Here is a 27,594-nt window from a genome sequence, read left to right as displayed (position 1 = left end):
CTTTGATCCGTCTTCATTATTCTTTCTTTTAGCTTGGGGGATATTTTGTTGCTTCGTTTTCATACACGGTGTTTGTTTTCTTCAATTGGCTGCTGGAATTGGGACTTGCATTAAGCAAGCTAATCAGCCTAAGGTGTTTTGGTGTATTTTTAGGATTCAACCGGATTGACTGGTCTTTTTCATCAATTGATTAATTTTTCTTATAAATTGTGCAAGTTATCATTGAGTCAGCGTCTGCCATACGCCGACAGAAGTATTACCTTTTGACCTAGACTAGAAGAGGGAATCGATGCATTTGTGGATAAGATTGAAACCATGAATTGTATAGATTGGGTATGTTGTAAAGAAACTCGGAGAACATAGACGTCAATGCAATTCTCAATGACATAATGTTGTATGCAATAATGCAATGGTGCATGAAACAAAATATAACAAAATGTAATCAAAAGAGCACATCAAGCATCAGAATCAAAGCAGTCCCAAGGCACCAAAAGCCGACACAACCTCACCATCGACATTGACCAACCACTCCTCTTGGAAGCGCTGAGCACCACCGCAGGCAAGAATAACCTGCTCCAGACGTTGGCGTACAAAGTCGCGGATCGGGAACCGGTGAATCGCATCCGTAGATTGCCATTCAGCACGGCGAATGTTCTCAGGCGTCTCGACCTCCTCCGAGTTCTCCGGGTTCGCAGTCTCAGAACCCTTAGGCGCGTTCCAGTAGACTAGGTAATCGGCATTCGGATCCGAGCCACCCTCCGATAACTCAGTGATGATATCAGTCCACATAGTGAGGTAAGATTGAAGGTGATTAAGAATGAATGGGGGAGGAGGTGCAGGGCCAGAGGGATTAGTAGAAGGGCCCTGAAGAGCGAGGAGCTGGGTAAGAGCGAGAGCATGCAACTTCTTCTGGTTCACACTGCCGATATTATCGTAGTGAGAGAACCACTCCGTAAGAATCCAGCCGAGACACTGTTCTTCCGTGGAGTTTGTGGCGGCTGCGACGGCAGAGGCGAAGATGGTAGGGTTGCCCAGGGCGAGGCGGGCGAGGACGGATAGGTAGTCTGTTTCGATGACGCCGACTACGTTTGAGGATTTGCGGTTCGGGCCGGAGGTCTGGCTCGCTTCGTAGGCGGAGTAAAGGCCCTCGAGAAGAGATGGGAGGAATGAGGTCTCGAGGAGGGAGCGCGAGATTATGCTGTAGGTAGCCTCGCTGCCGCCATCGACGGTTTCGGCTCCGCGGATCATCATCTCGACGAGGCGGGGTACGACACCTGTGCGCATCTTTGTTGTATAGGAAAGTGTTTCTTTCAGGGAGGTTAATAGGGAGTCTCGAACTCCGTCGCGGAGGACCTCTTGAGGGGCGAGGAAGATGTATGATTCGACAATGCTAAGAGCCTGGGGGGTGCTGTCAGTTCCTTGCTCGATGATGGGGAAGATGGCGGGCATGAGGGCGAGGATCTCCGGGGAGGCGGGTGAGGGTGTCTGCATGATGATTGCGGCCCACAGCTCCAATGCCTCATCCAAAAGGTACATAAAAGTTTCCTTTAAATCAGAATATGTTAGAATGGCTCCACTTCGCCCGATTGAAGGGCATTCCCTGGAACTACTCACGGATTCGGGGTTGACAGATCCTTGGATTAGAGGGAGAATGAGCGAGTGGTATCGTGCAGACTCCTGCTTAAGCGAATGGATCAATGATGAAAGCAGGTTGAGAATGGCTTGTTTCATCAGATGTTCATCCCCAGACTCTTCCCACAGCGGTGGAAGCAGTGAAAGAATTGCGTCCGAGAAGGGGGCGATCTATAATCCTTGTTAGGGCTGCAATCATACGAGTACACAGGGGACTTACATGGCTTTCCATCTTCACCACCACTACTCGCACTGTCTCCACCAGGCCCATTTTGGTTTCAGAAACTTCGACCTCCTGGACCAGAGACATAAGACTTCCCAAAATAGAGGGAGCGTATGGAACGAAGGCCGCGGAGGTGAACTCGAAGGGCTCAATGATATTTCTGAGCTGTCGACCAGCAGTAATGCGGACCACCAGATCATTCAACGGATCATCCTTGTTCAGCAAATGCTGGAAGACCTGGTAAATAGCATCGATGTTGAGTTTCTCATACTGGATTGGCACCCATTGACCAAGTACCATGGGGATTCGCCTTCTCAGAAGCCTGTACTCCGGATCCTGAATTTGGACCTCTGGTACAATAGTCGTTTCAAGGAATTTGTTGAAATCCAAACGCTGCTCAAGACTGGCTGCAGCTAAACCAATGGCGGAATACAACGAGTCCTTAAGGATCACATTGCGGTTATCGGTCCCTAGACGTGGTTAGAGGGCTATTCTCTCGAGACCTTGTAAACGACTTACGTGCGAATGAATGAAACACGTCCAACAACCTATCAATAAGCAAGTCCTTGAAATGGATGACAAGGTCAAGGAGCAGCTTCTCAGAGCATGAGCGGATGGAAAACTCCCAAGCCTCACTGCTAGTTTCTTCGCGCTTCTCCCATTGCTCGGGCTCCGCTTCCCATTCCTCAAAATCAACATTGCGGAACCTGAAGAATTGCGTGACAAGCAACTCCATAGTGTCCAATACAAATTTATCAGTGAATAGTTCCGTCTTAATTCGCTCGACAGCCAGCTTTCTCTCCTCCTTATCTTCCGGAGTCTGATACTTGAAAGTGTGCACTGGATTGAAAGCCATCTTCGCGCAAGCTCTGATCAAAAGCAAAGCTCTGAGGCCCGTCTTCTCGGGTAAGGATTGCCCTTCGGCCTCAGCATCCGCTCCAAGACTGACATACACTTCACTAAGATTTTGAAGTAAGGTCCAGTAGGTATTCACAAGTTCAATGCTGTGTGCAAAGTGGGCAAATGATGCCGCATGGGTCTTGGCCATTTCCACGTGGAGCTTAGAAAGCTGTAAGATATGCTTCTGTATGCCTATTTCGACGGGCTCTGGCAGCTTGCCAGACTCGCGCACGAAGGAAAGGAATTTCACAAACTGGTTATATGACAATGTCCAGAAGTTTTGTACCTCTTGATCACGACCCGGATGTTCGAATCCGGCAATAATGAGGCGTCGGAGAACCTTCAAGGAAACCAAACTTTGTTCGATCGCATCCAGCAATGATGCTTCATCGCCACCGCCGTGCTCCAAGATGGATACCCAAGTGTTGACTTTATCCACATAGATGCTCCCCAATACATGGAACAGCTCTGGTGAAACAGACTGAAGCTGGACTCGGGTTCTTTGTAGGCGCGCGGTAGACAGTTCTTTGATGATTTGCAGGAGGATAAGGAGGGTCCGGGGAAGTTGGATGGGGTTTGCACCGGGCTGAGTTGAGGATCGCAGGAAGGTAATCACCGTCGTAATCGCATCCGGCCTATAACAGTTAATATTAAGACCGCAATATAGATTGGCGAGGACCGTACCAGTCATGAGGAAATTCATAGCGGAGAATCTTGGCGATCATCAAGGCGTTCTGGAGGGCGAGCGGGCGTTCAGGTTCAGCGATTCCTGCCTGCATAGCAGTTGTCTTAATCTTGGCCTTTTCCTCGTTTGATATCGCGCTTCCATGGGTGTCAGTGAATTTCATTCGGGCTATTCCTTGGGGAGCTCGTTGGGGGACGCACTTGGTTGCCGTCTTTCGCCAGTACTTGTCGATTCCGTTTTTTAGCTGGATGATTGCGAGGTATCGAACTTCAGTCGGTAAGGAATGATCGCAGAAGACATCCTATGTACGGTTTAGTCAGTTTTACAGCAGATCATGTAATCGGTCTCAAGGTTGATAATACTTGAAGGATGGAATGGTAGGATCCCTGTTTCTGCCAGTTCTGCAACTGTGCTGTACCTGTCTTAACCTGCTGCTGACTTGAGCTAGCAGCCATTGCCAAAGTGTTGACAACATTCTGGTATCCCAATGGGCTTGCCTCGCCAGGCACCTCGATCGGCTGGGACATGTTTGTGGTCGGGTCAAAGTTGATCGAAAAGATCTACGCCAGCTGAACAGCACCAAGGGCACGGGAGGTTATAGAGGTTCAGTAGGTCAGCGATTGCCCATATAGAGAGTCACTGGGTGACCTTGAATGACGTGTTGATCAAGCGAACATTCACGTCTACAATTAAACTTGCCCGCCATCCCCTCATCCACCGCCTTGGGCGGTGAAGCGAGGGGAGACAGTCACCGGTTCGATCCACCGCGAGTCCATTCCTCATTTCCATCACTCAATTATGATTATACATTGCCTTCACATTCGAGATGCTTTTTGCCTTCTATTTTTGTTTCTTTTCTTAATCAATACGCTATTGAATAGGAAAAGCCCTATGTATGAGCCCTACTTTCCAATTTGGGACTGCCAAATAGTGTTTTATAGTGGAGACCACGAAGTCACCAGGTTTCGTCGATACCATACCTCCAACTTCTTTTTTCAGGGAGTTAAGTTCCAGGTCACCGGTGGTGTAACTACAATATGCCATTATTATCCATTTTTTTCTTTTGAGAAACAGCCCTGGAGGTGAATTATGTATATATTATATAATCTCCATAATGCAGCCACCATCCAAGTATATGGCACCTGGGCAGATGTCTCAAAGAAAGGACTGGCCAATGAGACTAAAAACCCCACCGCTGAGCAGTTCATAGGACTCTGGAGCTTCTTTTATTACTTCCAATGATTATGCTTGATTTCAAGAATTGTTCGTAGACATGTGCAGGATGCGTTGGACCTGCAGGATATGAAGCAGCGCGGAATTTATGGAGCCAGTGAAGTGGAGACCAGGGGGCTCAAAAGATGTTTGAGAATCATGGATTCGAAGACTAATTCTCACAATGGGTCCCATGGTGGAATTGAGGTATCTAATATCACTTTTGGCCCCCACGAATAGAGCATTGGTACATGTGTAAGCTCAAGTGATCGACAAGGACTGAGCACTTCAAGTCACTACTACCTTGTTACCCCTCAATCTGACTTACGTTTTCTTTTTTCCCAACCTTTCTGTATGAACTTACTTGGATTTACCAACAAAAAATGGCCGAAACTATCAAAGAATTGCAGCCGATTGAGACACGGCTGTTCATTAACGGCGAGGTAAATTTGAGCAAAGAAAAGACATCAGGACGCCTTACTTACACCCTCCCAAGTTCCGAAACTCTTCAAACGGCAAGACATTTGACATCATATATCCATACACGAAAGATGTCGTTGCAAAAGGTATGATTTACCCCATCCAACACTCGAGCAGATACTAAAAAATAACCTACAACCTACAGTCCAAGAGGCAGACGTCAGCGATGTCAACGACGCCGTAGAAGCCGCCGAAGCAGCATTCCCCGCCTGGAGAGACCTTGGCGTGGAGAAGCGCGGGGAATACCTACGCAAACTCTCCGACCTCATACAAGAGGCCGTGCCCGTATTGGCTAAGCTCGAAACTCTCAGCACTGGCCGCCCAATCTCCTTCTTCCCCGATGGGTTGATGGCTGCAGAACAGTTCAGATATTTTGCCGACCATGCCTGGACCGTCCAGGGTACGGCTAGTACCAACACCCCTGGTACCTTCAAGATGACTGTCAAAGAGCCCTTTGGCGTGGCCGGATTGATTATCCCCTGGAACTTCCCCTTGGTTAATTTTGCTGGAAAGTCGGCACCTGCTTTGGCTGCTGGTAATACTGTGGTGTTGAAGAGTAGCGAGAAGGCCCCGTTAACTGTGAGTCTTCCGACGGTCTGATATGCAGGATGAAAAAGATCTCTAATGTCGTTTTTCATAGTCGCTCTACATCGCCAAATTAATCGAGAAGGTCGGGTTTCCACCAGGCGTCATCAACGTTCTCTCCGGTTACGGCTCCCCAGTAGGCTCAACTATCGCCGAGCACATGAAAGTCCGCGTAATCAGTTTCACCGGGTCCTCGCTCACGGGCCAGAAGATTCACGCTGCGGCGGCAAAGTCTAACTTGAAGCACGTCCACGTGGAACTGGGCGGTAAGACGCCCGCTATTATCTTAGAGGACGCAGACCTCCAATCTGCTGCCGCGCAGACCATGTTCGGCATCCAGTTCAACAGCGGACAGGTGTGCGTTGCTAACTCGCGTATCTACGTGCACGAGTCTATCAAGGAGAAATTCACAGAGCAATTCAAGGCGATGTTCGCTAGTGTCAAGATGGGTGATCCGCTCGACCCAACTACGCAGCATGGTCCGCAGATTGATTATTTGCAGTATGATCGCATAAAGCAGTATCTCGCTCTTGGTGAGAAAGAAGGTAAGCTGACGCTGGGTGGGGATGCGAACGATGGTTTCTTTGTGAAGCCGACTGTCTTTGAAGAGTTGGCAGAGGATTCGAGGGTTATGAAGGAGGAGATATTTGGTCCTGTTGTGGCTATCCAGACTTTCAAGACGGAGGAAGAGGTCATTAAGAAGGCCAACGATACTGAATTTGGTCTATATGCGTCGGTCTTTACTAAGGACCTTGACCGTGCGATTCGTTTTTCCAAGGCTTTGCAAGCGGGTACTGTTGGAGTCAATTGCACTGCCCCCAGCAATACAAAGGATACTGCATTTGGTGGCTATAAGATGAGTGGTACTGGACGGGAGGGTTTCTTATACAGCATTGAGAACTTCCTCCAGACAAAGACTATTCTGATCAAGTCGGGATAGTCAATGAGACTCATGAAAATTTAAGACTACTTGAGACAATTCATAAATTAATGGTTCATTTAAGTCATCGCTAGTTATTAAGAATTTTTGACTCTTGACGATAGTGGTTCATAGAAGATCGAATAAAGACCCATGTCATCTCACGAGATAAATTCTATTGTTGAAACCTTTTTGTTGACTCTGACTGAATTAGGTGTCAGCATCTCAGAAGTCTGTAGGCAGCAAAACTAACCAGCCTGGCGAGCCAGGGCGCAGAACACCGAGACAGATAAAAGAAATGGCCTACAGGAAGTAGACAAAGGCGGCCACCAGGGCTCCAGTGAAAGCCACCGAGCTGGGAAGAGCTGCAACGGCAGCACCAGATTTGGAGTCATTGGGCTTGGAAGAAGTCATGGTAATCTCCTTACCGTCCAGCTGGCGACTGGCGGTGACATTGAGGTTATAGCCGGATTTTCCATCCCAGGGGAAAGGGTAAGTGTAATTGTAAGTAGGCTTGGTGCCGTTGAAAGTCGTTTTGACAATGTCCAAGACGCCATGGCCGGCTGAACAATTGCCCTCGGTGGTGGGGTTGGGCCAGACAGGTGAAAACTTGGAGTATGTGTTGTCGGAGAAGGGTCCAGGGTATGTATCATTGAGACCTAGACCAGAGATGGTGACATTGTAGTTGACATAGCCAGTCTTGTTGGCAACAAGCTCGAAGATATTGGCTCCACAGTCCCAGCGGCCGAGGGAGGGAAGTTGCCAGTTGGCAGAAATAGTAGCAATGGTGGAGTAATGGGTGTAGAATGTGTCATCCTTTGTTCCCTTGAGATTTTTAGGAATACCACCGCCGATTAGAACAATGAAGATGCGGTTGGTCTTGTTGTAAGTCTTGTCCTCGTCGTAGGTCAGGAGGATGACGGTGTTCTTCATGAAGTGGGTGTTGTTCAGCAGAGGCTCCATCCATTTCTTCTCCCACGAGGCCCCGAAGGTAACGTTGGTGTCGTGCGCGTCATTGGTCATATTTGGAGTGATGAACGCCCACTGTGGAAGCTTCTGATTCTTCAGATCATTATCAAACTCTGTGAAGTTCTTTATCTGACGGAGACGAGTGTCATTCGAAACAACAGAGTCATAAAGGACCAGCGGATTGTGCTTGCGCACATATTCAGGGTTGTAGGTCTGTTGGTTCGAGTAGTTATAACCCTGGAAGCCAGGGTATGGCAGATGTTCCTACACCATTGTTAGCTGGGAAGCAGGAAGCGGGAAGCGGGAGACAGTGTTCCTTACCTGGTACTCGCCCCAGGAGATAGACTTGGTGTCTAGCAAGTCAGCAACGGTTGAAACATTGGCAGGGGTCTGCTTGAAATTATTGTTGTCCATGCCAAAGGTGTCGCCACCAGCTGCAGCGCAGTAGTTGGGCTCCGAAGGGTGAGCAACAGCGTAGAAATTAGTACTGAATACAAATATTAACGAAGGAAAGGGTCAAGAGCTGGCGTCTTTACTTACAGCAAAATGCCCTGCTTAGCGAAGAACTCCTGGCTGCCATCTGCCTCGGAGTCCTCGTAGTCCTGTGTTGGGTATTAGCCATGAGCATTTCCCGGGGGTCTTAAGGCATCACTCACAATGTTCTCCAGCCAGACCTGATAGAAGTGGTCAAAAACAAGACCCTTGACGTCGGAAATGGGGGCCGCTGGCAAAATGGTCGCCTGGGCTTTCATAAAGTCAGACATAGCAGGCTCCGACGTGGTGGCCACGCTGGCGAGAGCCAACGAGACCGTAGCCAACAGGGTCAGGAAGATCAGTTTCATTGTCAGCAATGTTTCTTGAACGTGATTATTGTGTTGGAGGCCGCGGTAGAGTAGAATGAAAGGTTGAAAGAGGAAGAAAGAAAGTAAGATGAAGGAAGTCAACAACTTTATTAGGGAGCACAACAGATTGCATCTGACAACATTTGAGTAAATATCCGAAACTTTTGTCTGGCTCTCAAAGTGACAACACAATCTATGATGCTGCAGATACAAGTAAAAGTACCTCCAGGATAGTATCCTTTACACAATTCGGATTTGTTTTGATGAAGTTGAATACAGTGATCGAACAACCGTCATACAAGGCAAGCGGTTGAAGCAAGGGTTCTGATTGGTTCATCTTGGAATGACCCGAGCCAAGACAGCGGAATCGCATGGCATTGCGATCATGTGACCTTTGGTGAAGCATCATCAATGAAGTTAGATTTTCTTGTCATATTGCTCAATTAATTCATAACTTTATTCCCACTCGGAAATGGGGGAGCCTTAAGTCACACAATTACCTGCCATTCGGACATTTGCCGATCCTATGGAACAATCGGGTCCGCATTTTCGTCAGGAACTGTATTCCACGGAGATAGTTTTATCTTGCAGATCTATGCATTTAACAACAAGACCTGCCTTAGTGGTGAGGTAGCAGATATTAATTATCACGATTGATCAAGATAAGCTTTGTAACAGCCTCTCTGCTCCAATATTAGATCATATTCCCAAAACGGCGTCATGTAGATAGAAGATGGCTTATACGTACTAGAATACTGCACATGTGTGGTTGGGATTGCGTAGGAGACGGGAGACTGGGTAGGTGAATGCGCGGCGGAAAGCCTCTAGTATCACTATGTAGTAAATTTCTGCATGCTTGGCACGGCTAATGAAAGCTTAAAGGCCGAATGCGATCGTATTCGGGTGACGATCATTGTGTACCCCTTCCGAGTCCGAGATCTCTTTTTGTTAGGCTCCCATTTAAAATTGTGCTCATGTTTTACGATGAAGAGGAGTCTAATAGGATGTTTCAAGTCAATTCCAAGAAAGAATACCGTTGAACTCACATGTGCAGTAATTACCTTCGACCTTGTCAATGATGTCCCCATTGAAAAATATTGTATTGCCATTTTCCCAGCTCCAGGGAATCTTCTTGTTACTGAGTGCAAAACTAGCTATATATGTTGTAAATTTGACATTTGATCACACAAACAAACATAAATTAGTCCACTATGTATAAAACTATCTTAGTATCTACTCTCTTTTGCCATCAAGAGCTAGAGCAGCCGACCGACGGGATCCAAGTGAGGACCTGTCATCATCGCTAGGCTGAGTTGTAGTATGAGATCCCTGCGCCATTCTCGATGCTGTGATTGCACGAATATAAGCATCGTCTTGGCCCAAGGCGATATTGAGGTCTGTATCACACACTGTGACAACACATGAATCATTAGTAATGGGCTCCTCCAAGCTTCCAAAGGTCAGAACTTTACCTTCATCGAAATCTGGAGACTTCTTATTGCTATCCACATTCTCCTTCTCTTCGACATTCCAAACCTCACGTTTCCCTTCCGGGCGCCCCTTCAAGGCTCGCACTCCATATGATGCCGTCTCGCTCATATACCACACCGCTGACATACGCGTTAGTATAAAGAACGTACTAAACATCAAAGTCCATCAATACTGAGAAGACCGGAGATCAACTCACTCTTGAAGGGCAACATCGCAATTTTCCCACAAGCGACCGCCGACCCAAAGCCTACGTTCCTCGCTACCTTCAAAGCCATGCCCGTTTTGGCTCCTGATTGCTCCAACTTTGAGGCCGTCGTCACGGGTAAATGATTGTGAGCCTGGAACAATCAGTCATCATGAATCTGGTCGTGCATAGATTATGCAAGTTGAGCCATGTCAGGCTAGGCCTCTTACCTCGCGTTTCTTATGCGCATCTGCGATGTGTGAGACGGTTGGTTTGATAATAGCTTTAATCAAACTTTTGGACACGCCTTTGGCGTCAACAAAGAAGGTGCTCTTGAATTCTTCGATGGGCTCGGGTGCTTCATTTAGAGCAGTGTGGAAAGGTCTCTCATCCCTGTTGAGATTGGTTAGCTCATTCCCCGAAGTCTAAACAAGAAAATACTTACGGTCCCACAGGCCCGCCTCCTCTTGTTGATAGGACCACCTCCTCAGTATCAACTTTTCTTTTAATCGATGGCTTCAATTGCATGCGATAAACTACGGGCTCCGTCTCGGTATCACTGCATCGGACCTTTTCCCATTGTAAGTGGCGATGGAATGAATTAACGGCACTTACAGTGCCATTCTCCCTCTGAATTTGCTGGCCTAGCCTTGAAGTGACTTGCTTAACATCAGGCCGTAAGCAATACCGGAAGGCTTCGACAATTTTTTCGCTAGATAGAGCTTTCTCCCGGAGGGGAGATGGACCCAGGCCTGCGTTGTAGATTGTTGATGCCCAGAACGGTTGGCTGTAGATTGTTAGCGCTAAATTTAGAACTTGGAGCCACTTTTGACAGACAGACTGAGACCAATAAAGATAGAAAACTTACTCTCGAAGGACTGGTAGTGATAGCATTGGTTTCCCATATCTGACACCCTGTTTAATGGTTGTGATGTCGCCACTGGTCAACAACACGGCAATCTTGGAAATGATCCATTCTATAGTGAGATATGTAAGTTTTCATTGTTCTTAATCTTTTCCAGAGGGTTGTAGATTTCAATGAACTCACCATTTGGAACACCATCTAGCACAAAGATCTTCGGCGATGTAAGAATCTGAATGTCCTTTCCAAACCTACTTGGCAGAAGGAAATAGATTCCATATTTCTCTGAGGCTTCGAAGAGATATTGGACCAATCTAGCCGGTTCGTTCAACTGGGTGATATCCAGTAAGACCAAGACAGGTTCCACTGCGGATTTGAGGAATACTTTCAATTCTTCCGAGGGGGTATAGAAAGATGGGCTTTCTACGGTGGGGTAGCCTGAGATATCTAGAAATTCATTTTAGCAACCAAGGCAATCAAGTCAGGGAGTCTCTTCACATACCAATGGTCTCGTCCCAGTCCTCTGGTTTTGGAAGCAACCCCGCGGACCACAGATAAGTGTGAGGAATCTTGAGGTCCCTCATAATATTTGCTCCATCGAACAGAGGCATTTGCGGTAACCCTAGAACTGCTTGTCGGAAATGATCGACGACATAATAGACCCTGGAGCCATGTCAGTATCGACTTTCATATAGCCAGACGGCGATAGGTATGAACGCTTCTTACTCATGCCAGACCGATTCGCCAACAAGCAGATATGAAAGATAATTTTGAAGCTGATAATCAATCTCACTCCCCGTCTCGATATGTGCTAGCGGATGTACGAATCGTCTCGTTGGTGTCCAGGGGCTGTTAGAGAATATATGGAGTGGGATGGAAAGCATCTCAGCACAATGGACGTGGGCATGTGCAAGGGGCGTTGCAATGATGGCATCCGCGACGAATGGTTTGTTATCGTGTGAACCGGGCTGGACACAGGCATTCCAACATTCCTTGAGTGTGTTTAGAAGAAGTTTACTATTCTTCAGGACCTCGGGTCTGCTATGACTGCTAAGCTCGGGCATAAAACCTGAATCTTTTGTCTATTTAATGTTAGCTATTCAACTCTCTAACTGTAATGCGTACAAACGGTGATTTTACCGCAATAGGATGCTCTGGGTCGCTGCTGATTGAGAAAAATTCCAATCCGGCTCGAAGGACGAACGATTGGAAAAGCGAATGTGTAGCGACTCTAACTCGATGCCCATGTTTTTGGAGCTCCTGGCCAACCAAGATGATGGATTTGATCTCATCTATGGAGTGATTATGTATTAGCTATGCACGCACCAAGGCCCTTGGCGGTGATGTGTTCTTACCTCTGCTTCCCACGAGCATCAGAATAATATCAAGTGGGATTTCGGGGGTCTCAACTGAGATCCTAGCAGCACAATCAGTGCTTCTGACAGGTGAATTTGGGCCGGGATTGATGGCCGGAATATCGATAACTTGTGGTCGTTGAGTGGGTAGTGAAAATGATTGGATTAGCGCAGATGTGCGAGCCCCGGCGCTTAAATCTATGCTAAAACGACCGATATCTTTTTGGGGGGTTATGTTAGTAAACAAACTCTGGAAATAGACCCTTCATCTTGAATACCTTCGATTAGAATAGAGTCCCGCCAGGAATTCCTGGTGGTTGGTGGTAATAACAGTTGGTCTTCGTTAAAGACAGAGTTGTATGCCGGCGGCGGCTCGTCAATGATCGACTCTTCATTCGTCTCATCGAAAATCCCCTCTTCAAGGTGTGTGTATTCGTGTTTGGAAGACATGATGAATGTTGGGGAGGGATAAAACAGCGAAAACAGATTCACTATAAATATGCGCGAGAGACGATCTGTTAGGCAGCGTTGTTTTTATTTTTGCATCTCCGGAAAATATTTTAAAAGAAATGATTGAAGAAAATGATTGACCACTGGGGACTTTTCAATAATAAATCCACTATAACCTTATTTGATCATGTGGGGATTTCAGAACCTAAACGTCTCGGATTGAATGCGAAACCCGAATGCGACGCAACTTTACTCGTATTCGGGTTCGGAAACCGATAAAGATACTGAGATCTTCAACTGGATACCGAAATTAGCTAGCTTTAAGATTGATCCTTAAACCCTGAAGATTATTTTGAATTGCTACAGCATGAATATCTATGCTGCCTAGAAGTAGACCGAGATTTTGAACGTCTAGGAAATGGTCTATTTAATTCGTGACCGTCCGCTTCTTTCTTGTTAACAAGATCGAGTCCATAGTTGGAAACTTTGGAGAAACATTAATCATTTTCAAGATGTCAAAATCCACCTTCATTCTTTACAATTACACACCTACACTTGTGGGTGCAGTATTGCTTGCCGCACTTTTCTTCTTATCGACTGCTTTCCACCTCTACCAACGGATCAGAAGCCATTCAAAATACTTCAACCCATTTATTGTTGGAGGAATATGTTAGTGTATTATATTCATATCAATCAGCTCCCTGGCTAATTTCAATCCCAGTCCAAATTATCGGTTATATCGCTCGTGCCGCCGCCCATTTCAACACAACATCAACCATCCTCTACGCAATGCAGTCCCTCTTTATTCTGTTGGCGCCAATTCTCTACGCGGCGTCTATTTATATGGTTCTTGGAAGAATTATCACTTTCCTTCATGGCGAACATCTAAGCTACGTGCCTGTCCATCTTATGACAAAAGTCTTTGTCGGTGGTGATATTCTCTCCTTCATCCTCCAGGGAGCAGGTAAGCGTTTCATAGCTGCAACCTTGAAAACCTCTAAGTCTTACCAAATCCTCTCCTAGGTGGTGGTATTACGACCAACGGGTCTACAAAGACTGTCATGGTCGGCCAGTGGGTTATTGTCGGAGGCCTCTGCGTCCAACTTCTTTTCTTCTGTGCCTTTGTCTTATCATCTGCCCTTTTCCATATCAGGATTTTCGCATCACCAACCGAGAAGTCTGCACGGACAATGCACCTTTGGAGTTCCATCTGGCCCAGAGATTGGAGAGGGCTTCTTTTTGCATGCTACGCTGTCAGTGTATTGATTTTGATCCGATCCGTTTATCGACTTGTCGAGTTTGCTCAAGGAAACAGTGGCTATGTCATTAACCATGAGGTTTTTTTGTACGTTTTTGATGCTGCCATGATGTTCATGGTTATGGCGATTATGAACGTCTTCCACCCATCTGTTGTTTTGAAAAGTGACAAATCTACCAACTCGAGGGAAACCGACAGCTCCATTGAAGCCAACAACTCCCATGAGCTCAAGGGAGCTTCCACAGGAGGTGAAAGAATCATGAATTGAGTTGGCATTACATGAATAGTTGGGAGTATTTTTTGGGACCATTTATCTACATGTACCTGAATTCTGCTATAGATTTTGACTGTTTTTCCCTGTATCGTCTTTACTTTACTTTTAAATAGTATTGGAATTTTACATGAATACATAGATTAAGTTGTTTCTTTTTTATATGATTGCTATTATTATAGCTTTAGTCAGGAGTATGTACAGGACCATAATTCTTATTGGGAAGTGTTTAGTGGATGGACTCAGTGCACAGGGAAGGGTTCAAGGGGTACAAATTGGAGATAAGCTCCACTCCACAGATAGGCTAAGCAATACCTGTCGCTTGCAAATCAATATAGCGTAGATCACTTCTATCGTCTTTGCTGCTGTTTCCTTTTCACTCTGGATCTTAGTGAGTGCGCCCCTATGTTTCTAGGAGAGCGTGGGGGCGACCTCCGAGTGATCTTGAAGTGTTTCCCCTACTAGTTCCATTTTGTTTTAGGTCCTATTAAGCTTATCCTTTTTTATCCATATCCCAATACTAAAAATATTGTTCTGTGTGCTTCTTAGGTTTCATACTCGGTTATCATTTCCCATCTGGTCAGTTTACGTGACAGGTATTTTGAAATTAGATTTCTGTGAAGAACCTTGAGGTGGAAAGAGGATAGAGACGAAATTTAATCAAGCAATGTATACAAGCTAGAGAGAAGGTGGTAAAGAAACGATAAAATCTTATTAATTGATTGCTATAATTCCTTATCTATTCCAAATTTCCTCCAAATTCCCTCTATGCCACCTGCCTATACATGAGCTCCGCATCATCCATCTTGCTGTGTCCAGAAACAACTTGGCTTGGGTGGAAAATCAGGAAAGTGAGCATGACCACGATCATCAGAGAAGTGTCAAAGATATAAGCAAAGTACTCGTGGCTTTGCAAAAAGCCAGTTGATCCTTGAATGTACTCAATCACTCGGTAAAGACAACGAATTATGATCAAAGCACTTGCAAAGTACAGAGTACACATGTACCGTTGCCAGTCAACTGAAGTGCCCATAGCTGATGTGGTGGGGTTTCTGTCCATCCGCTTGTGGAAGACGATCGAAACGACCACGAAAAAGCCAAAGAAGATCATTTGGACGAACAAACCAACGATGATAACGTTTTCGCCAAGCTTTAACTTGCTGGCTGATTTGGCTCCTGACATCAATGCGCCTCCTGTATATGATGTTTAGCACATTTACATAAAGTTTGCGGAAGGGGAAATGCTTACCTGTACTCTGGACAAAGAATGCCAGGACATCACCGCATACAAAGATTTTTGTTAATCTTGATGCGCGAATGAGAGACCTCGAGTCTCCGTCCGTCAGACGAATGATTCGACCAAGTATCATATAGATCGATGCCGAAAACAGAGAAGGGCCGAGTAGAATAAAGAGACTTTGTAAAGCGTATGGCATGGTCGCGTAATTTGGGGCTTCGTGGGCGTTGACTGCTCGTGCCGCATATCCAATTGCTTCAAAGAAACCACCAATAATGAAAGTTATGAAAAATTGTGTCTTGTGCTTCCAAGCCAAAAATATGTGGCCGAGGTTTATAGCGATGAAGAGGAGCAGACAAATGATTGCAGCTGCCAGCGAAGGTGTATAGTTGTAAAGAATGTAATCAGACATCTTGAATGACAAGACCGGAGTTGCGACAGACTGAATGAGGAGTATAAAGAGTGAATTAGAAAAAAAGACGATAGGAAAAAGATGCATGTGGCTGGATCATAAGCACATTATCGTGTTGTTTATATTCATGATTTAGCGCCAGAAGGCTATCAAAAACTAGCTTTGCGTCAGGCAGCCACAATAAGTTTCTATTTGCGGAGCTTGAAGTTTCTTTAAAATTTAAGAAGTGGCTATATAGTTCGGGTGAGGAATTACAGTCAGAAAAAGCCGAATACGAAACCGACGACCCACTCCGCACACTCAGCAAAGCTTGTAATTCGTAGAAATTAGGTAAAACAGTGCATCTACGTTTTAAATACTCTGCTTGGCGGTATCAAAGTATTCAATTTGGAGTCAATTATCCATTACAAACGATGGAATAATCTTTACGGTTCAAAATAACGGTTTCCGTCGCATAGTTGATTGTAGGGCATGCGGGTAGAACCGACTACTTAGCATCCACTTCTTCAAAGCTGTAGGTCCAAAGTAATTGGCACCAGCAGAGAGGCACCTTAAGATTAGTCTGTAGGCACCCGCATTGTTTTTAAGCCATTAACAGCCATGGTTTCAAAAAGAAAAGAGAAAGAGGCGAAGGAAAATCCACATCGATCTGTTCTTGCCCGTGCATGAGGCTATGAGTTTATAAGGCCATAATCCAACCAAAATCCAGCATATATCTCAATACACACACTATGCTCAGTAACCTTGCTATAATTCTTATCGTGCTCGTGTGTGCCCTCACGTCTGTCTCACTTGCAGCAGGCATCTTTGGTGTCGTCACCCCTTCCGAAGCTACTTTGTATTCGCCAAGCATGCAACAACAACGATATATGCGACAAGTCAGATTCCTACACGTCAATCTCCTACTGCAAGAGAACAGTCTCCGATCAGGGAATGTTTCGAGGTAAATTCTGGCCTCTGCTAAAGTCTTTCTATCTTGTTCTGACTATCCAGATGACATTGGATCTTGAAAGACAGTCAGTGCAGGATAGTGAGAGTGAGATGTGAATCAAAAACTGTTTTCTCAAAATGAGAGTAAGGAAGATTTATGAAGAGGCTTCTTGAAATAAGTGAGTTTTATGCTGATCAATAGTCGCAGAACAATTATCCTTCAATTCCTTTGAAGTCTTGAACTGATCCTTACTAGAGTGAAACGATGCTCTTCCAAGATTGCTCTTTACAAAGCCTAGATTCATGGTAGACGCTTTACAGTGGAAAGCTGTGTTTAACCTCTCTTGAAACTTATTAGATAGATATTGATATGAATTGGAATATATGTACAATACTCTAAATTTTCTTGGGTCCTAGGTCAACCTTACGGAACCCAACCCAATTGCTCCATGGGCCATTGTAGCCAGCAGCGGTGCTCCTCGTCCAGGCAATGGTATATACTTCGTATCATATGATGGCTCAAGCCTTGCATCCACCAGGCCCATTCAAGGTAGTGAGTGATCACGCAGAAATATGAGAAAATGACCAGAGCTTCGGGCTTTCGTTGCCGAAGCAGATTTAAATATTCGTCGGATATCTGTAAGAGCCAGACAAATACATCAGCCGTCTGGCAGTTCTCAAAGCCATCTTCTTCCACAGATGCGAATGATTTGCTCATGTCATGTATGGCGTCAAAGTAGCAATTAAGTTCTTCCGTATTCGGCACGTTGTCCCTGAGAAGTTGTCGCAAATCATTCAAGTAGGTCAAGTTTGAAGTCGATCTGGCGTTCCGGGCACGACTTCTCGAATTTCCATTCTTGAAAATTGGCGAGAGGACTCCGGTTTTGATGGTATCTTCTGCTGCTGCAATGATGGAGCGGGTACCACGGAATAAGGATAACCACTCAATATCCCGATCGCCGATCATCCAGAATTCATGTGTCACTCGAGGTTTTGCACAGGAGATGATACATGCAATGGATGAAAACAGATAAATTGCACTAGCATTTTCCTTGTTCATAGTTGGGATGATAGCGGAGACCATCTGCAGGGCCTGGCTGTGGTGAAACTCGGCCTGTGTGACATAGTGTGCATGAAGCTCGGGCCTCAGATAAGCCAGGTGCAGGGCTGATAAGGCAAGGATGCCATGAAGAAGAAATGGAAAAGAGAATCCAAACTGGGGAACTCTGATTCGCCATACTGTTTGGAGCACCGGAAGGCGAGAAATCGTGTAGCATGTGGATGTTGAGTAATGGTGAAGCAGCTCCATTTCTGAGATTCCCATTGCCATTCCCATGTCAGCAGATTGACCGTATGCACTAGCATTACTGTTTGAGCCAATGGTGTTGGCCGCAACGGATGGCGAGTTATCCGCATGTAGAGACTCCGCCGATGGTGGAGTAGACATAGGGGTCGCCCTTCTGCTGATTACCTCCTTGGAGTACAGACAATCAATCGCATGGTTGGTGCAATTTCGGCAGTGTGGTCTGGTTTCATCACACTTTAATATCACCATAGGCAATATTAATATAGGTTCCAAAAATCGCAAAGCCTAGCTATTTCATGGAAGGAGCTTGCCTACCTTGACCTTACGTGCTTTGCAACGCTGACAGCCATTCCTAGATTTGGTATGCGCTCGTCGAGCTGTCGGACGCTCCATTATGGAATCCAATTTTTGGTAAGCGCAGGCCTTACCTCCGGTAAAAGCGCATCTGACCCGAAAAATTGGTTGATTAAGTTTCTCGCAAGCGGCGAAAATGAAGAATATGGGGGGACGGTGGGGTCTTGGCCTGATTTTGGGAATTTAATGCCTGAGGCATATAACCTCCTAGTCATTGAGTGAAAGAAATTAATTGCAAGAACATCATTCCTAGTAGCTTCAATCTTAAAGACAGCAGAGCCGATAGAAAAACTAAAATCCGTTACGTACTATAAGTCCGCAACTTAGGCAGCAATATTAGTCCAAGTAACCTCCCTAATTCAGTTTTGTAGCGCCATACAACCCAATAATAGCCCCAGTCAAGGGAAACAGAGCTCTCACTAAGTTCAATTTCGACCACTTCCTGAAAAGTTCAGGAATTTCAGCATCTTCTTTCGCCCGTTTCACCTTCTCCTGCTCCCCCACAACCATCCCCTTCATTCCTTCCGCAGCAGCAGCATCATCCCGTGTCGCAATCGCCGTCAACCGGGCATTCGTCCTCTTCATTGCCGTCAATGTCCAAACGGCTAATCCCATTGTTGCGACAATAGCCGTCATGTAACACCCAGTCCAGCTGCCACCCACTATACCCGACTCTGGCACAGCTGTGTTTCTTAATGCCCAGGCAAGATACCCATTCGCGACCGAAGAAACTACGGAAATCACGGGAAAGGTCATCTTTCCCCGTTCATATGTGTTGAGCCATTGGTGTGTGAGGTGTGGGACTGGGGTGCCCGGGACTTGCTGCGAAGGAATGGTGACTGAGGCCGGTTGACGAGCTGGAAGGGTGAGAGTGGGGATGGTTAATATGGAGAGAGTCATCACACCACCTGACAGGTATCAAAGTCAGCGCTTAACCAAGGTTTTCATCCCTAGGTGAGCTTACCTGCTGCGACGCCGCAGCCGAGCGTGCTGATCATTTGGGCCACGAAGATATCTGTACCCATCTTACTAACTGGATGTGGATGCTTCTCAGGAGATATGAGGTTAAGTTTTCTCTGAAGATTAAAGGAACTCAGTTGAAAATTTGGTCCCATGTGTCGAGTCTTATTTGATATGTGGTCGATGACGTTACTACCCTGGATCAATACGGGTACATCTATTGATCCAATAATGCCCAGGTATCAACACATGTGCCGTCCATCAATTGGAAGATTTGGAGAAATCTGCCTGAGGCTTTTTAAATGAAAAAAGATATCAATTTGTACAGGTAAATATCCTTATGTATAAAAGTATTACAGCATACCTGGGTAACCTGGGATATCTACATGTATCAAGATATATGTGAGGCCTGGTTGAAACCTCGGAATATATATTTACCCAACATTTGGAATGAATGGAATGTTCATGTTTCAAATTTTGAAAACGTGAAGATTTTGCTGGGTATTCTTATTTTGCTGGGTATTCTTATTTTCAATGGCCCTACATTTTCCTACGATAAACTCGGTACTCCCCGCAAAGGATCATCAGCCGAGCGGGAGCGAGGGAAGAGGCCCAACTCCGAGATCTGAAATGCGCGAGCAATGAATGGTGAGTGCGGGGCGAGTCGGACTGAAGTGCGAACCCCACATGAAACAGTACCTCCTCCTGTCCCCAACGTTCTTGCTTCTTTTTGTTCTCTCATCAAACATTTAGAATCTAAATCATGGAGTCAGAATCTACCAGATCGGAGCCGAAATACATCAATTTCCCTTGTTTGCCTCCAGACGCCAAACACCCGGATGGCTCCCCCGCACTCAACCGGTGGTCTTCAGCGATCACTAAGGGTCATGATTTCCCGGGCGCAAGGGTTTGTTCAAGTCTTATTGGGAAATTTGAATGGTTACTAATGTCCTACAGGCTATGCTTTTCGCTGCTGGTGTCCCAGACAAAGAGGCAATGGCCAAGGCGCCGCATGTGGGCATTGCGTCCGTTTGGTGGGAGGGCAATCCATGCAATATGCATTTGATGGACTTGGGGAAAACAGTCAAGAAGGCCGTAGTGGAAAAGGGTATGCTTGGGTGGCAGTATAACACAATCGGTGTCTCCGATGCGATTACTATGGGAAATGACGGTAAGCGTGGGAGCTATCAGTGAAAAATTAATAACATCAACTGACAGCAAATTGTCTTCAAGGCATGAGATTCTCGCTCCAGACTAGAGAAATCATCGCAGATAGCGTGGAAACCGTTACCTGTGCTCAGGCTCACGATGCCTGTATCGCTATTCCCGGATGCGACAAGAACATGCCCGGTGTCGTCATGGCCATGGCGCGCCACAACCGCCCATCTATCATGATCTATGGCGGTACCATCAATATCGGATACTCGGAATGCCTCCGGAAGCCCATTAACGTATCAACTTGCTTCGAGGCAGCTGGTGCGTACGCATATGATACTCTCAGTCAGCCCGACGACGGCGGTGATAACAGCAAGACCAAGGATGAGATTATGGATGACCTTGAGAAGCACGCTTGTCCTAGTGCAGGTGCATGTGGTGGTATGTTTACGGCGAACACCATGGCCACTGCTATTGAGTCCATGGGTCTGTCTTTGCCAGGCTCATCATCCACGCCGGCTTCATCTCCCTCCAAAATGCGCGAGTGTGTGCGTGTTGCTGATGCTATCAAGATCTGCATGGAGAAAAATATCCGACCGCGCGATTTGCTCACCAAGCGCGCTTTCGATAATGCATTGGTGATGACCATGGCGCTAGGTGGTAGTACCAACGGCGTGCTCCACTTCCTGGCCATGGCCCGCACAGCGGATGTTGACCTGACACTGGATGACATCCAGCGCGTCAGCGACAAGATTCCCTTCATCGCTGACCTGTCACCCAGTGGAAAGTACTATATGGCTGACCTATACGAGATCGGCGGTATTCCGTCTGTGCAGAAGCTGCTGATCGCAGCTGGTCTATTGGATGGCGACATCCCCACGGTGACTGGCAAAACTCTCGCCGAGAATGTAGCATCTTGGCCCTCGCTTCCACAGGACCAGACTCTGATTCGCCCTTTGTCGAATCCCATCAAGGCGACCGGTCATCTCCAGATTTTGCGCGGCAATCTCGCTCCTGGTGGTGCGGTCGCTAAGATTACCGGGAAGGAGGGTCTCCGGTTTACAGGGAAAGCCCGCGTCTTCAACAAGGAGCACGAGCTTAACGACGCCCTTAACGAGCATCGTATTCCTCGTGGCGAAAACTTGGTTTTGATTGTTCGTTATGAAGGTCCCAAGGGTGGACCTGGTATGCCGGAACAACTCAAGGCTAGCGCGGCACTCATGGGTGCGAAATTGAACAACATTGCACTTATTACCGATGGACGTTATTCCGGTGCTAGTCACGGGTTCATTGTTGGTCATATTACCCCTGAGGCTGCTGTTGGTGGTCCCATTGGACTTGTTAAGGATGGAGATGTGATCACTATTGACGCTAATACTAATGAATTGACCATGGCCGTGTCTGATGAAGAGCTCCAGGAGCGTCGTCGACAGTGGACTCCACCTGTACCGCAGATTACTCGGGGTGTGTTGGCCAAGTATGCACGCTTGGTGGGCGATGCCTCACATGGTGCTATGACGGATCTATTCTAAGTTTGAATAAGAATAACGAATTGATCTTGAAATACAAAAGTTCCCTCATCCACGTCGCAACGCCATTACGCAATAATTAGCGATCTTCAGTCCTCAAAATCAAGATTTACTGTGTAAAGGGGTTGAACTTTATGAGCGGGCAACAAATCGGCAGGCATGGCGGAGATGTTAAGCTAGACTTGTGGCCCCGATGGCCAGTCTGGTTGGCTACTGGATGATCCACAAGTCCAATTGATCTACACGTCCCATTCGCCTCGCCTTGAATAAGCAAAAGAAAGCTAGTTATGTTTCGGCCCAGACGGAAGCGGGTAATAGGGGGTTGGACAACTTGGTATCAACCGCATTGGTGGTGAATATGAGGAACCACTCGGATATGCCATACAGCACCCGACATCGCCAAGAAGCCTTCCATTGGTTTGATTAAGCATTTTTGAAAACCATTTATTAACCCTTTTTAAATTCCACGGGCGTCATGGGCGTGCAAACCATCACGGTATGGACTAAGGAATGCAGTAGGAAGATGAGATGACGCAGTAATACACCGCCACTTTGTACGGGTGTTGACATATCCCTTTATTCGAAGCCGCGCAAATAAAAGTAGGAGCCGCACACAAATACTAATAGATACCCATATTCAAGCCATGCAGGGATGTGGATCCCCTATAGAGATAGTTCGATCTTAGTATAACTAATTCCGGGCTTTTATGTCAGATCCAGATAATGTTTACCATATTGTCCAATCAGTCTCCATCGTGGCTTGAATTTACGCATTAGTTTGGGACTTCCTTATGTACATATGGGTTTTACTCCATAACTCCATGGTTCTATTCCTTCTAGAAGAAGCCGTAGTTCCCCTATTCGTTCCTTCCTTGGTTATTTTGGATTCACCGCCACCGATGTCAAGTGGATCCAAGTTGAGTCACGTTCCCCATTCTTTCTTTTGACTGGACGAGTCTAATTGCTTTTTTTCCCTTTCTTCAAACACTTGTTCAACGTTGGCGATCGCACTCATTTAATTGGTGTCGCACTGCGGGTTTCTGGGTTCCGAAACATCCGTATCCAAAGAGGTACTGCTGTGTCGTCGCGTGGTCTGATTGTGAGATCCCCGAGGGTCCAGAACCTTGGGGAGACCTATCTACGACTCCTTACTGGGATTTCTGATACGTATAAACCCGACCAGGCGCCATGGGGAACAATGACTCGCCCAACAAGCTTATCAAGTTCTTTGAATCCCTGTCCTCCGAGTCCTCCGAATCCTCCAATCGATCACGCCTTGGGGCATTCGTACAGCTGTGCAGTTCGGCCCGTGTAGCGGCCCAACAGGCCTCTCTCTCTTCTGTCGCAAACTCCCTTCGCAAACTCTACCGCAATGACAGCGTGAACTGGGGCCAACTTGTGTTTCTCATGACCTGTGTGATCACCATGGCTGGCTGCGGTATTTTTTCCTCCCTCAGGCGGCGCTCGCCAGCCAAAAAACCTCGATCGCAACGGTCCACCATGCGCAAAACTTTGACCAAGTCATCTTCGAAGACACTTACCTCGTCGGATGATGATTATGAAGATGAGGATTATGATAGCAATGGGTCGCTGCGTCATGCTACCCTCCCATCTCGCGCGACCGACGAGCACGCATCTCAGCCTGAGAAAAATACATCCGATGGTAAGTCAAAATCTCTTCCCGTCGCCAAGGTTGCGCCTAACGAGAACCCAGCTTTCAAAACAGACCCTGGTATTCTGAAGAAGTTCACTTCTTATCGAAAGTATACCACCTCCGTGGCAACTTATCCCGAAATTCGAACTTTCTTTTGTCGACACCCGCACCTGGACCGTCTTCCGAGCAAACCTTCCCCAATCCCTTTACTTGTGTTTGTGCACGGCCTCGGCGGATCGCTCGCACAATTCCACCATCTTCTCACTAGTCTTTCGAATGTCGGATCTTGCTTTGGCATTGATCTGCCTGGCTGCGGCCTGTCGAAGTTTGAGCCAAGTAACTGGGATGCATACACCGTGGAAGCCCTGGCGGAGTTGCTAGCAGTCGCTATTGAGCAACAACGGGACCCTGATCAAGACGTGATTCTGGTGGGTCACAGTCTGGGATGCTCTTTGTCTGCACTCCTCGCTTCGTCCACCTCGCCTATTGAAACCTCTCTAAGGGAACATATCATTGGATTGGTCGCTGTGTGTCCTCGAGCGTCTCCTCCGTCTCCTCATGAGACCGCAATTGCACGTCGCCTTCTTCGCATCCCTGGTCCGATCTTTGATCTGTGGCGTTACTGGGATCGACGCGGCGGTATCCAGAGTGCCAGTGTTATGAGAATGGTCGGCAGTGATGCCGATGCGGAGACAAGAGACCTTCAGGTGCGCTTCAACAAGCAAAGCCGGACTCCCGTGTGGCGCCGGATGGCGTGGGGCTCCCTTCCGACTTATAAAGGCGATGAAGCCATTGGGGGCATGCCAGGCGAGAAAGTATGGGCTGGTGTCCATATGCCAATTCTACTGGTGGCAGGAGAGGCAGATGCAGTGACGAAACCGGAGGAAATTAAGAAGCTTTTGAAATATTTTGGCAGCGCTTCAGCCCATACTGCAATCGACACCACGGGAAGCAGCACCATCCCAGACGCTTCACGAGTCCAAGACCAAGTGTCTTCACCGCCAAACAGCTGTTCTCATGTTGTCCAGGTGGTGATTGACAATGAAAAGCCAACCAAGTCCACCTCAGGCAGCCCGCTCAAGAGACTGGTTAAGTCAGCCATCCTGCCGGCTCCTGCATCACATGCTCTTCTCTACGACCGGGCCACATACCGCACTTTGGCTGGCATCATCCAGGGATTTTTGGCCTCAAACATCGACAAGCGCCTAGGGCTGGGATGGCAATTACAACAAATGAACACTTCAGGCAAATGGGACGTGAAGAACCTCGCCAAATGGCAGAAGGTTGCCCCAGTCTCAGCGCCAATTGCGAATACTTTCCGGGCGATGAAGATGCTGCGGGAGGTGGACGAACATCACAACCCAGTCAAGTTCTCTGCGGAGTATCGCGACCAGATTTATGCTGTCATCGACATCAGCCATGAGAGCCCTGTCTACAGCCCGTCGCAAATGGAAAGAGGCGGGATTCGTTATTGTAAACATCCTACCGTCTCGAAGCTCCCTCCGACTCCCGACGAGACTCGAGATTTTATCGCTCTGGTTGACCGCTTGCAGAAGGACATTGACGATCAGATGGAAAAGCGAGATGATCCATCACTGCCGCGTCCACTAATTGGCGTTCACTGCCACTATGGGTACAATCGGACTGGCTTCCTCATCGTGTGCTACTTGATCGAGCAACTGGACTATCCTGTCAAAGATGCAGTGGCTGAATTCAACCGGTGCAGACCCCCTGGCATTCGACATGATCACTTCATTGATGAGCTCCATGCTCGATATGCGGGAATCAAGAGAGTTCCCACTCTGTAATTTTTAGATTTTCTTGGGTTACATGGCGTTTTGATTAGAATCCGACGGGGAGAGTCAAATCGCGAAGGGTTCTTGCGTTTTTGTTCTTTTATTAAACTTCTTCATGAGAAACGAACCAGCAGATATGTGTTAATAGGAAATAAACGATTAATGAATGTCAATTACTACAGCTTTATTTTTTGTAATTCCATTTCAGTATATTATCCTAAAAGTTTACTGTAACGTTTTTCACGGGCGAGCGGCACACACCCCCAAACAACATTAGTAAATGCGATATTTACTACCCTAATATCTCAACAACAGCAATCAGAATATATTCCTGTATTGGCCGATAGACACGGATAAGGATTATCAGAAGTTTGTATCACTTGAAATGAACCAAACTCTTGTCTCATTACGATACAGAAAATTACATCGTCCAACTGATGAGATATATACATACCAGTCATCAAGTCATAAAATGCTCGAAACTCATTAACATTGAGGGATCTAGATGTCACTTTGAGAGAACTCAGCTTGAAGGAAAAGCTTCTACAGGCCACTGTCGTTGAGATAATGAGTTATAAGTTATCGCATTTAATATGGTGTTTGAGGGTGTGCCACTCGCCCGTGTGCGCCGCTCGCCCGCGAAATACTAGTACTTGGGATTCTAGATGTATGTTCCCGATGGGATTAATGAAGTATAATCATTGGGTTAGTAATCATGTTTCTGCCTTGGTGCCTTCCAAAGGATCAAGTCATGTGATATCAGGTGACAGTTGCCTGAGGTGCACACTTAGGGTACGGCTAAACCCAAACAGGCTAAGCGAACCAACCACACAGACGGCAGCGCAACCCAACCGGGGCAAGAGTTTGTGTGTCTCGAAATTTTGGACTCTTCGACTTCGACCCTGCCCACCTCGACTTCCCGCCCTACGACTCTCTCAACCCCTACGCCCTCAACAAGTCGCCAAAATGGGTGGTGTTACCGTTCGCGATGTGGACGTAAGTGTCCTCACTGATCTATCCGATCAGCCCCTCGTCCACCAGGTCTTCGCCGTGCATATGTGTCTGGGTTCGTTTCTGGAGGTCTCGGTTCATCAAAAGGAGGCTATTCGCAGCGGCAGCAGGCATATCGTCTGGAAATAACGGATCGGATATGAATGGATGGTCTCCTGATGGGAGAAGGGGGTGGCATTGAAGTTCCATGTGTGCGTAACGTGGGCTGAATGTTGATCTTATGGATTAGCATTCGCGTTCTACAACGGATGCATCGGATTCAATGGCCATACGAGCACGATAAAACTCTGCTTCTGCGACAAGAGGAGGATTCTGAACGAGCTGCTACCGGAAACGAACTCAACAAATATGCACATTTGCGCCTTCACCAAGACCAGATAACTCGGTTAATCCACGACGCTAACATATTATTTTTCTCTACTACAGGCGCAGAAGTTCATTGCTGCCTACTCTGCTTTCCTGAAGCGTCAGGGAAAGCTCCCCATCCCCGGCTGGGTCGACACTGTCAAGACCTCCGCCTCCAACGAGCTCCCCCCAGGACGCTGACTGGTACGATCGACCTACCTCCCAACAACATCAGGGTGCAGTGAAATTAACTTGATTTTTAAAGGTTCTACATCCGCGCCGCCGCTGTCGCCCGTCACATCTACATGCGCAAGACTGTCGGTGTCGGCCGTCTCCGCAAGGTCCACGGTTCTACCAAGAACCGCGGTTCCCGTCCCGCTCACCACGTTGACGCCTCCGGTTCCGTTGACCGCAAGGCTCTCCAGGCTCTTGAGAAGATCGGTGTCCTCGAGGTCGATGAGGACAAGGGTGGCCGCCGCATCACCCAGTCCGGCCAGCGTGATCTTGACCGTATTGCCAAGACCACCGTTGACGAGGAGGAGTCTGATGAGGAATAAACATGTCACCCAGGGCTTAATGTGTTTCGG

The 27,594-nt window shown here is 47.0% G+C and overlaps 12 protein-coding genes across 12 annotated transcripts; 6 read left to right on the top strand and 6 right to left on the bottom strand.

Annotated features, from left to right (window-relative positions):
* Positions 1-468: 468 nt before the first annotated feature.
* On the bottom strand, positions 469-3,967 carry N7520_011641 (putative importin 11; the record flags this gene model as incomplete). Its single annotated transcript, XM_057145574.1, has 7 exons — positions 469-1,545; positions 1,615-1,803; positions 1,853-2,325; positions 2,375-3,390; positions 3,440-3,577; positions 3,641-3,741; positions 3,803-3,967. 7 exons carry the CDS (start codon positions 3,965-3,967, stop codon positions 469-471), a joined length of 3,159 nt encoding a protein of 1,052 aa, XP_056991328.1.
* A 1,068-nt stretch (positions 3,968-5,035) lies between these two features.
* N7520_011640 (aldehyde dehydrogenase family protein) lies at positions 5,036-6,657 on the top strand (the record flags this gene model as incomplete). The annotated part of the gene is made up of 4 exons (XM_057145573.1): positions 5,036-5,095; positions 5,149-5,218; positions 5,278-5,711; positions 5,773-6,657. The coding sequence occupies 4 exons, from the start codon at positions 5,036-5,038 to the stop codon at positions 6,655-6,657; spliced, it is 1,449 nt and encodes a 482-aa protein (XP_056991327.1).
* Positions 6,658-6,939: 282 nt separating this feature from the next.
* On the bottom strand, positions 6,940-8,447 carry N7520_011639 (acid phosphatase PHOa; the record flags this gene model as incomplete). Its single annotated transcript, XM_057145572.1, has 4 exons — positions 6,940-7,869; positions 7,927-8,092; positions 8,146-8,207; positions 8,262-8,447. 4 exons carry the CDS (start codon positions 8,445-8,447, stop codon positions 6,940-6,942), a joined length of 1,344 nt encoding a protein of 447 aa, XP_056991326.1.
* A 1,233-nt stretch (positions 8,448-9,680) lies between these two features.
* Positions 9,681-12,789, bottom strand: N7520_011638 (glycosyltransferase; the record flags this gene model as incomplete). The annotated part of the gene is made up of 12 exons (XM_057145571.1): positions 9,681-10,057; positions 10,135-10,276; positions 10,353-10,515; positions 10,568-10,692; positions 10,738-10,909; positions 10,991-11,099; positions 11,171-11,431; positions 11,487-11,647; positions 11,711-12,066; positions 12,125-12,276; positions 12,340-12,558; positions 12,618-12,789. 12 exons carry the CDS (start codon positions 12,787-12,789, stop codon positions 9,681-9,683), a joined length of 2,409 nt encoding a protein of 802 aa, XP_056991325.1.
* Positions 12,790-13,301: 512 nt separating this feature from the next.
* Positions 13,302-14,315, top strand: N7520_011637 (RTA1 domain-containing protein; the record flags this gene model as incomplete). Its single annotated transcript, XM_057145570.1, has 3 exons — positions 13,302-13,458; positions 13,511-13,753; positions 13,813-14,315. The coding sequence occupies 3 exons, from the start codon at positions 13,302-13,304 to the stop codon at positions 14,313-14,315; spliced, it is 903 nt and encodes a 300-aa protein (XP_056991324.1).
* Positions 14,316-15,084: 769 nt separating this feature from the next.
* On the bottom strand, positions 15,085-15,967 carry N7520_011636 (RTA1 domain-containing protein; the record flags this gene model as incomplete). Its single annotated transcript, XM_057145569.1, has 2 exons — positions 15,085-15,512; positions 15,568-15,967. 2 exons carry the CDS (start codon positions 15,965-15,967, stop codon positions 15,085-15,087), a joined length of 828 nt encoding a protein of 275 aa, XP_056991323.1.
* Positions 15,968-16,698: 731 nt separating this feature from the next.
* N7520_011635 (uncharacterized protein) lies at positions 16,699-17,196 on the top strand (the record flags this gene model as incomplete). Its single annotated transcript, XM_057145568.1, has 2 exons — positions 16,699-16,910; positions 17,154-17,196. The coding sequence occupies 2 exons, from the start codon at positions 16,699-16,701 to the stop codon at positions 17,194-17,196; spliced, it is 255 nt and encodes an 84-aa protein (XP_056991322.1).
* A 125-nt stretch (positions 17,197-17,321) lies between these two features.
* On the bottom strand, positions 17,322-18,553 carry N7520_011634 (Zn(II)2Cys6 transcription factor domain-containing protein; the record flags this gene model as incomplete). The annotated part of the gene is made up of 2 exons (XM_057145567.1): positions 17,322-18,437; positions 18,530-18,553. 2 exons carry the CDS (start codon positions 18,551-18,553, stop codon positions 17,322-17,324), a joined length of 1,140 nt encoding a protein of 379 aa, XP_056991321.1.
* A 358-nt stretch (positions 18,554-18,911) lies between these two features.
* On the bottom strand, positions 18,912-19,582 carry N7520_011633 (anthrone oxygenase family protein; the record flags this gene model as incomplete). Its single annotated transcript, XM_057145566.1, has 2 exons — positions 18,912-19,465; positions 19,522-19,582. 2 exons carry the CDS (start codon positions 19,580-19,582, stop codon positions 18,912-18,914), a joined length of 615 nt encoding a protein of 204 aa, XP_056991320.1.
* Positions 19,583-20,280: 698 nt separating this feature from the next.
* On the top strand, positions 20,281-22,204 carry ilv3B (putative mitochondrial dihydroxy acid dehydratase; the record flags this gene model as incomplete). Its single annotated transcript, XM_057145565.1, has 3 exons — positions 20,281-20,424; positions 20,475-20,688; positions 20,736-22,204. 3 exons carry the CDS (start codon positions 20,281-20,283, stop codon positions 22,202-22,204), a joined length of 1,827 nt encoding a protein of 608 aa, XP_056991319.1.
* Positions 22,205-23,389: 1,185 nt separating this feature from the next.
* On the top strand, positions 23,390-25,663 carry N7520_011631 (RNA 5'-triphosphatase domain-containing protein; the record flags this gene model as incomplete). The annotated part of the gene is made up of 1 exon (XM_057145564.1): positions 23,390-25,663. One exon carries the CDS (start codon positions 23,390-23,392, stop codon positions 25,661-25,663), a length of 2,274 nt encoding a protein of 757 aa, XP_056991318.1.
* An 862-nt stretch (positions 25,664-26,525) lies between these two features.
* Positions 26,526-27,564, top strand: N7520_011630 (40S ribosomal protein eS19; the record flags this gene model as incomplete). Its single annotated transcript, XM_057145563.1, has 3 exons — positions 26,526-26,647; positions 27,089-27,189; positions 27,273-27,564. Exons 1-3 carry the CDS (start codon positions 26,618-26,620, stop codon positions 27,562-27,564), a joined length of 423 nt encoding a protein of 140 aa, XP_056991317.1. The 5' UTR covers positions 26,526-26,617.
* Between the last annotated feature and the right edge of the window lie 30 nt (positions 27,565-27,594).

The sequence above is a fragment of the Penicillium odoratum genome (assembly GCF_028828045.1).
Source record: "Penicillium odoratum strain IBT 22623 chromosome Unknown utg000008l_segment0_segment0, whole genome shotgun sequence".
In the NCBI taxonomy this organism is placed as follows: Eukaryota; Fungi; Ascomycota; class Eurotiomycetes; order Eurotiales; family Aspergillaceae; genus Penicillium; species Penicillium odoratum.
The sequence above is the reverse complement of the archived record's forward strand: the minus strand, read 5'-3'. Positions and strand labels throughout refer to the sequence as shown.